The sequence below is a fragment of the Microcebus murinus genome, chromosome 6 (genome assembly GCF_040939455.1).
Source record: "Microcebus murinus isolate Inina chromosome 6, M.murinus_Inina_mat1.0, whole genome shotgun sequence".
Lineage (NCBI taxonomy): Eukaryota > Metazoa > Chordata > Mammalia > Primates > Cheirogaleidae > Microcebus > Microcebus murinus.
This window is the reverse complement of record NC_134109.1, coordinates 71,477,531-71,486,200: the sequence shown is the minus strand read 5'-3', so window position 1 is coordinate 71,486,200 and position 8,670 is coordinate 71,477,531. Positions and strand designations below refer to the sequence as shown.

Below are 8,670 nucleotides of genomic sequence, written 5' to 3'. Positions count from 1 at the left end.
CAGAAGAGGCTTCAAACTATACCTTCAACTAAGCAACAGTTTTAGGAACCTAATATGTGCAAGCCACTGTGCAGATGGAATTCAAAGAAGTGTGAAGTCAGGTCATATACTCTCTAGAAGTTTATGATCAAGTCGTCTAGAGAAGGTATAAGCACAGAAAAAGTTAAGAAAAAATATGTATATATAAGATTAATTGCTTAGATAGTAAGTCTTGTAGCAGTAGTTTCCCACCCTTCTCAAGTGGGAAATCTGAGATTTCCATTCCCACATGATGGTTTTCGTATTCTCTGATGGAGAAAATACAAGGTATGAATGCAACAAGAGCTTCGAATATGTTTCTGTTATGTATTCTGATAACCACAACATCTGTAAATGAAGGAATGCCATAATATGCAAGGCATATTATTTATTCAATTTACACTCACTCTTCTGTATACATACAGATTCCAGGGTCCCTAGCAATACTTCAGAAGTCCTCACCACATGAGGCTGCAACCCACAGTCCAGAAACCATTATATTATGATAATTCAGAGAAAGGAAAGGGTTTTGTTCCTAGGGTGAACGACCCAGACAAGAAGTGAAACCATGGAATATTTGAGTGATAGAGAGGGGCATTCTATCCAGGCAAAGAAAGAACACCAGGGACAGTTTGGAAGCAAAAATACATAAGTCACTTTGGAGAATTGAATAGTAGCTACTATGTGCAAGGTACTTCCCATAACATTATCCCCCACTACTGTAAGGAAAAGTGGTATTGTTCTCACTTTACAGATGAGGAAACTGAAACTCAAAGATGTTTAGTGATTTGCCCAAAGCCACCCATCTAGTAAATGATGTTTCTAGGATTCAGATCCCTACCCAGATCCACTCCACTCCAAGGACTATGCTCTTTCCATTACCAGGTAGCCTCTCAAGTGTATAGCAATTAGCCATTATGGCCCCAGTTGAAAGATAACATTGATGAGAGGTGGATGATATTTGGTAAGGTAGATTGGGGCCATGTTGTGCAGGTCCTTGAATGCTAGGCAAAAAGATTTGGCAATGAGGAGTCATAGTATATTCCTGAGCCATAGAATATTCTTAAGCAAGAGTAATAGATAGAAAATACTGTTTGGGGAAAATTAATCTGATGAGGAGGGTGTAATAGAGATGGCTACGGGTAGGTGGGAGCAAAACATTAGACTTAGGAAAGAGATCATTTGGAAGCCAAAGTAGTCATCCAGATAGGACATGATAAGGACTTGAATAAGGGTGAAGTACTAGAAATGTAAAGAAAGGAATGGATTTGTAAGACAACGGAAAAAACATTTGTAGGAACTAGTGACTGATTATTAGATGGGAAGAAGAGGAATGTCACCAATCTAGTTGCTCTGTTAGGATCCCCGAAGTTCATCTGTCTATAGGGCTTCTGGCCAGAGAAAAGGCCAAAGAGAAGAACCCCTGAGAAACATCTTTGACCTGCACAGAAACTTAGATTTTCAGAGTCTGAAACTCATCCTCACTCTGGACCAGTTTACCCTGCTCTGCCCAGCTCTCTTACACTCCAAGGCTTGTGCTCTTTCCCTATTGGACCAAATACTGGAAGTCATTTGAAGTTTCTATTGGGGTTGCTCTGTTAAAGCCAGTGAGATTCTCCATGGTGGTCACTACACCTGAGCCTGGAGACTAGAAAGGATGCCAACCTGTTTTCATTAATTGCTTCTGCTATGATCTTAATGTTTATGTCCCCCCAAAATTCATATATTAAAATCCTAACTCCCAAGGTGATAGTATTGGGAGGTGGGGCCTTTTGGGAATTGATTAGGTTTCATGAGGGCAGAGCCATGATGCATGGGATTAGTGCCCTTATAAATAGGCTCAAGGGAGCTTGTTCACCTCCTCCAGGTGAGGACACAGCAAGAAGGCACCACCCATGGACCAGAAAGCAGCCCTCACCAGACACTGAATGTACCAGCACCTTGATCTTAGACTTTCCAGCCTCTAAAACTGTAAGAAATAATTTTCTGTTGTTTATAAGCCACCTAGTTTATGTTATTTTGTTATATAGCCCGAATGGGCTAAAAAACCTTCCCTGGGCTTGCCTCAGCTTTTGTTGCATGGCAGAGCAGACGGCAATTTGACTAGGACCCAGAGGACTGCTAAGCTGAGCTGAAATGATGGAAGTTTGGTCATCTGAAAAGGTTGGAAGGTTGGCAGCTTGCTCTATTCACCATGCAAGATAGGGAGACCATAAGCCCCTGCCCCAAAGACAGAGGCTGTAGCTGGGGCCAGAAGTGACGTCACATAAATGCTGCTGAAGTCATAGAAGCTTGCCTATCCTCCCCTCTGTCTCCTCATTGCCACCTAGTCTCCCCAGCCAGCTGGCTCCCGCACGTATCTGCACACACTTACATACAAAGGCTGGGAAGGGTCAGACACCATCTGGGCACTCTTAGGTACATAAAAGTGTGTGAGGAAAAGGGGGGATTATTCAGTGTATAGGAGCCACCCCGGTGTCCCCAGTGCTGGGAAGGGGAGACTCTGTGTTGTGGTTGTGGGAGGTGGGATGGGGGTAAGGGGGAGAGGGGAGGGAGCAGCAGGGATGAGGGAAATTATTTCTGTCGCTGACTGATTTAATCCTAACCCTCATCCTCATTACTTGTCAGTCCTCCCTTTCCCTCCCCCCTCCCCCCACTGCCCTCCCCCACCTCTAGCTGACCATGGCATCTGAAGCAGAGAAGACATTCCAGCGGTTTGCTGCCTTTGGAGAATCGTCAAGCAGTGGCGCTGAAATGAACAACAAGAACTTCTCCAAGCTATGCAAAGACTGTGGCATCATGGATGGCAAGTTGGTCACCTCCACGGATGTGGACATTGTATTCAGCAAAGTCAAGTGAGAAATAACAGATACGGGGATGGGGGTGAGGAGAACAAGCAAGGTAGCTGGCCATGGAAGGGGTCATGTGGTTCACAGGCAGAACATTTGCCATGGCCCTCCAAGCACTTACAAGCTACCTGGCACTGTGCTGTTCTCTGTCCCCAAGACGCACAGTGATGGGTCAAAAGAGGCCGCACCTAAGTAAGGGAAGGGTTGGGCCTTGGAAGGTAATGAGTTCATGCTCCAAGATTCCTGGATTTCTGTCTGACTGACCAGGGCCAAGAATGCCCGGACCATAACATTTCAGCAGTTCAAAGAGGCAATGAAGGAACTGGGCCAGAAGCGGTTCAAAGGGAAGAGTGAAGGCGAAGCCCTGGAGGACATTTATAAACTCATGGAGGGCAAGGACCCAGCCACCACCGGCGTTACTGTGAGTGATAGTCTTCACCTCTACCCCTTAACCCTATGTCCCTGAATCCCTGCTGTTCCAGTCTCCCCTCCTGCCCACCAGGGTCCCTAACCCTGCCAACAGTTGTGACTGTAGGGACACAGGGCAGAAAGCATGTGGTGCACTGTTGGTGTGGGAAACAGACTTTAGAGATCATCTAGTCATTTCAGAGGTAAGGAAACTGTGACCCAGAGAGGGGAAGTGACTTGCCCAAAGTCCATAGCCATTTTATTTATTTATTTATTGGAGGCAGAGTCTTACTCTGTCGCCCTGGGTACAGTGCTGTAGCATCATCATAGCTCACTGCGACTTCATACTCCTGGGCTCAAGCGCTCCTCCTGTCTCAGCCTCCCAGGTAGCTGGGACTACAGGCATGTGCCACCATGCCAGGCTAATTTTTCTATTTTTTATAGAGACAGGGTCTTGCTCTTGCTCAAACTGATCTCGAACTCTTGACTCCAAGTGGTCCTCCCACCTCAGCCTCCCAGAGTGCTAGGATTACAGGCGTGGCCCACCAAGCCAGGCCTCATAGCCATTTTAATAGTAGATTCAGTCTCATTCTCAAGTCTCCAGTATCTGAGTCAGGCAACTAGGGCTTGGTGGCTTTTGGAGGACTTTAGTGTAGAGGACTTGGTACCTGATCCCCACTCCTCTTCCTGCTTTTATTTAAAGTTTAATATCAGGCCTCCTGCCTCTCACCCTCCCATTTCCTTTATTATCTTATTTGTGCTAAAAGCTCTTTCTACTCTCATGTTGGGTCTGGGGCAAAGTCCTCTCACAGCACCCTGGTCAGAATAACTCTTCTGGAAATAGAAAAATCCACCGTCCCTCGGCACACGCTGCACACACTCCCACCCCAGACTCCTCTTCCCTTGTGAGTGGATGGCTCTTGCCAGAGCTCCAGCCCACGGCTGCATCTGGGCAGTCCCATGCCAGAGGCAGAGCAAGAGCTCCACACGCTTGTTCCAAATATCTCGGGCCATCTCTGGGGAAGGGCTGTGGCTGTGCAGGGGGACGAAGAGGGCTCAATACCATTATCTGGCTTGTAGAAAGCAACAACAGTGGGTGGAGTGGACCGTCTGACGGACACCAGCAAGTACACCGGCAGCCACAAGGAGCGCTTTGATGAGAGTGGCAAGGGCAAGGGCATCGCAGGACGGGAAGAGACAACTGAAAAGTCAGGCTACGTGAGCGGCTACAAGGGTGCTGGCACCTATGATAAGAAGAAGTAACGAGCAGCCTCGTCTTAGCCTAGTAGCCCCCTGACCCTGCATCTTTAACACCAGGGAGCTGGGGAAACAATAAACATCTGTGTGTGCAGCAACTAATGAGCCCGCTGGTGCAGACAGAGGGAGAAGAGGCAATCTAGGGAGTCAGGGTCTTCAGCCTTTACTCCGCGGTGCCTCATGCCTGCCAGCCATAAGTTAGCATTGCCCTCAGTAAGAAAAGGACTCAAGGGTATATTTGGCATTAAGAGATGAACCAGATGTGAAGGCAAAAGTATTACTGGTATCCACCCCATCCTCCACCTCCCAAAAGGGAATAGCAACTCCTGATTTGATGTCTATTGACCCAGATGCCACTTTTTAGATCCTTCCCTGTCCCTCCACCTTCCCTATATGTGGCAATCCAGGTTTTGTTGGGAGAGAAGTGGAAGCCACTAGGGTGGCCTGAATCCTATTACCAGTTCGTTTTAAAGCTGGAGGAAGGGAGAATGCCTATTCAACATCCAGCCCCAAACTGAGTTTGACCCACCTCACCTCCAGCATGGTACACACGGAACAGCAGCTCTTCCTGACCGCCACAGGCAACCCAGGAAGACGGCCAGAGGTGGGTGGCTACCAGGACTCCAAGAGCAGGAGTTTCGGTGCATAGAGTAAAAGGAGTTAGATCAGAGTGGAATCAGATGTGTGTTTTTAACTTTTTATTTTGAAATGAATGCAGATTCACAGGAGGTTACAAAAAATAATACAGAGAGGTCTCTTGTGCCCTTCACTCAGTTTCCCCCAATGGTTATATCTCATGTAATTCAGTTATGGTTTCAAAACTTTACATGACTATCAGTGTCTAGAGGGTCCCCGAGCCCCCCCCCAAAAAAAAACTTTACATGACCAGAGTGGGGCTGCCGCATCCCCTGCCTGGTGGTCAAGGGCAGACCCTGGAGTCTGGGGGTTTAGGAGGATCTACTGGAAGAGAGGGGAAGCAGGAAATTTTAGGGGATGGAAGGGAGAAGATACCTTGAAATTCAAGTAAGCCAAGGTGAGAAGGAGGGCAGGAAAAGAGGTTGGAAAAAGGAAGGCAGGGTGACTAAAGGCTGTGGGACAGAGACAGCACTGGGTTCCATGGTAGGAGGAGGGAGGGAAGGATAGTTACATGAAGGGAGAATCTATGATTTCACAGAGTGGAGCAGGCTGGGAGCTGAGGATTCTGTGGGGAAATGAAGCCAAAGTGAGTCTAAGGGCCTCAGGGAGCTTCCTGCAGCTAGAGACACCCACTGTGGGGGGGAGGGAGGAGTGGAGGGCATTATGAGGGAAATGGGGAAGACAGAGCCAAGAAGGATGGTGGGGATGGGAGTGAGACATAGGGCTGGTGCCTGTTGCCATGGTGTGAGCTGAGGCCCTGGGCCTCCATCCAGGATTTAGGATCTGGCCCAGTGGTGGACAGTCACTGCCAAGTGGACACAGTCAGCTTCTTGGGTGGGTTTTACTGTCTCTGGGAGAGGGAGGATGGGGGTGGGGATGGTAAACAAGTTGGAAAGAGCCTAGAAGACAGTAAAACTTTGCATAGTGATCAAAGCCCTGGATGTTTTCGAACCTACCTGGTCTCTTGGGAGGGGACCTTGCCTGCTTCAGAGTCAGGAAGGAAGTCTTGTTGCAGGAATCAGAGTTTGGGAAATGGGGACAGTCTGGTCTATGGTGGTAAAGGTGGGGGCGGGGGGTGCTCAGGAATTAAATCCCCTAGAACAAACCAATGATACCTATTGGTTCAGCGTCATACTTGCCGGAGCAGAGCAGGTAGAGCTTTTGGTTGGTTGAGGTGCCATTGTAGCGGCAGCTAGTGGGTGGCTGTTTGACATCCAGGTAGCAGATGGTGAGGGCAAAGCTTTCCTGAGTGAGTGTGCAGTATTCATTGTAGTTCTCACAGAAGCTGTCACTATGCTTGCAGAACTTCCTGATGTCTTCCCAAGCGGCATGTATCACGTAGTGCATCCTTGGGCAATGCCAGTGTTGCATCCTGCCCCGCACATAGGACATCAGACCATTACAGTAGCCCTGGAAACTCTCTGGATAGCTAACCTTGGGAAAGTCCACATGTAAATTGCGGAAGTTCTTGATAGCCATCTGCAGCTTGATATCCATGACCAGAGTTGGTCCCAAAACAAGCTGAAGGAAAAGGAGCTGGGCCACAGCTGGTGCCATTCCCCCTGCTGGTAGAGTTAAGGTGGTTGGAGATAGGGATGGGCTTAGAGTGGCTGTCTGCCCCTTCCAGAACCTCTAGCATTCCCCAACATTCCCTATGTGTCTTCCCTTCCCTCTAAGAACTGAACAGTACCTCAGAGATCACCCCACCCAAGTCTTCATGACCCAGAAAGATGTGATACTTGCCCAGGGCCAACAGCTGACCAACCCCCTGCAGCCCTCCCTCCACTCCCTTGGTCTACCACAGGGTTTCAGCCTCCCCCAGTCCATAAGCTACAATACTTGCAGAATAAGAGCTCACTGGTCCTTGGGTGAGAGGTTTTTTCCAATTATCCTTGGCTCCGGCACCTTTTCTGGTAAACAATTCAGAGAGGATAGAAGGAACAGGCTGGCTTGATAATTCTCCAAAAGCTGGAAGGATAAAAGCTGAAGACAGCTGAGCTAGGTGGGCTCAGGGATTCTTCTTGCCTGAGGCCAAGGACAGCCCAGAGGTAAGAAGAAGGTAGAAAGGTTTCTGGGTGAAGACCAGTCTGGGAGGAGGGGGTGTCCCCTGAGTTTGAGGACCCGCTGTGCCGAGGGGGTCGGATGGGTGGGAGGAAAGACATTGCTATCTGGTCTTCTCCTCTCTGGTGTCATTAGTACACTTAGTTCCAACCTCCTTGCCAGAAGTCTCTCAGTTCCTGGGCTGTCTTTGATGTTTTCTCTGGCCCATAACCTCTGCTCCTGTGGCAAGGTGAGAAGGAAAGGACTGTCATGTTTCTGAGGAACAAAGTGCTTCTCATTCTTGACCCTCGGAGAACAGAGTGTCCACCATTCTCATCCCACACACGGGAGCCCAGGAGGTCATGTGCATAAGGGCCTCCCGCCCAAGTGCTGGCCTGAGAATCAAAGACCTCCACGTGGATGCCCCACAGTCCCGTCATCAGCCTCACTCCTCCCACACTGACACCCTCACCTGTGACCTCAGGCCTTGTCAGAGTCCAAGCATTCCTGGAAATCTATGCATGCAGACTCTGAAGTTTCCAATTTGGCAGGTTGGATTCAACAGCATAACCTAGACTTGAGGGAATGTGGACCCAAGAGCCTGGCCTGATCAGATTGGGGCCCAGCTCCTAACTCTCTTTTTTATCAACATCTGCCCCTTCATCAGAACCCTGGAGCTCGCTCCCTGGCGCCAGCCAGCCCTAGCCTTTGACTTCCACAGGCCTCTCAGCCTTATCTCCCTGCAAGGTGTTTTCCAGATTTGGGGCTTCCTCTTAGGAGAGGCTGTTCACCCTTGCCCTGGAGGGCAGGAGAGGGGAGTTAGGACGCACAGAGCTGAGTGCTGTAAGGCCCACAGTATGGCTCAGAAGGAGGAAGGGATGAGGCTACAGAGAGACATATTGGTGTTCTTCATTCTAGACTGGCACTTTCTGACAGCACAAACTAGAGTCCCAAACGGAATCCATCTTCCCTATGATTTGCTTCTCTTCCTGTGTTATCTATCTCAGTTTCCTCATTGACCTGTGCAAGAAACCTGAGAGTGACCCTAGACCCCTCTGCCCCCCTCACCCCAACTACTGGGAGGTCTTCCTACGTGGTGGTTAAGATCAAGACTCTTGAATGAAACAGACCAGGAATTGAACCCTGGCTCTGCAGCTTACATGCCGCCTATTACCAGTCTAAGTTTCCTAAACCACTATGCTTCCATTTCTTCATCTGTTTATGAGGATAGTATTTTATATCTCATAGTGGTATAAGGATTCATTAAGAGGTATATCAAGAGCTTGCAGCGCAGTACCTGGCACATGGTGAGTACTCAGTATGAGCCTGAGTCAGGCCATCATGCAGCCCTGACAGTCTTATCTAAAACTTTTCCCAAGCCTGTCCCTCCCATTCCTTCTCCTGCTCAGGCTCTCCTGTCTCCTGAACATCTCATTCTCTGCAACTCCAGTGAGGCCTAAAT

At 48.8% G+C, this 8,670-nt stretch overlaps 2 protein-coding genes across 3 annotated transcripts; one reads left to right on the top strand and one right to left on the bottom strand.

The window, feature by feature from the left end:
• The first annotated feature begins 2,321 nt into the window (after positions 1-2,321).
• On the top strand, positions 2,322-4,630 carry TPPP2 (tubulin polymerization promoting protein family member 2). Of its 2 annotated transcripts, none has more exons than XM_076004208.1 (4): positions 2,322-2,436; positions 2,695-2,873; positions 3,135-3,288; positions 4,356-4,630. In XM_076004208.1, the coding sequence occupies exons 2-4, from the start codon at positions 2,701-2,703 to the stop codon at positions 4,536-4,538; spliced, it is 510 nt and encodes a 169-aa protein (XP_075860323.1). In that variant the 5' UTR covers positions 2,322-2,436; positions 2,695-2,700; the 3' UTR covers positions 4,539-4,630. The 2 variants fall into 2 exon arrangements, with proteins under 2 accessions (XP_075860323.1, XP_012608137.1); XM_012752683.2 differs by having other exon boundaries at positions 2,323-2,436; positions 2,647-2,873.
• Positions 4,631-5,221: 591 nt separating this feature from the next.
• RNASE13 (ribonuclease A family member 13 (inactive)) lies at positions 5,222-6,913 on the bottom strand. The gene has a single exon (XM_012752686.3). It carries the CDS (start codon positions 6,723-6,725, stop codon positions 6,264-6,266), a length of 462 nt encoding a protein of 153 aa, XP_012608140.1. The 5' UTR covers positions 6,726-6,913; the 3' UTR covers positions 5,222-6,263.
• Positions 6,914-8,670: the final 1,757 nt, after the last annotated feature.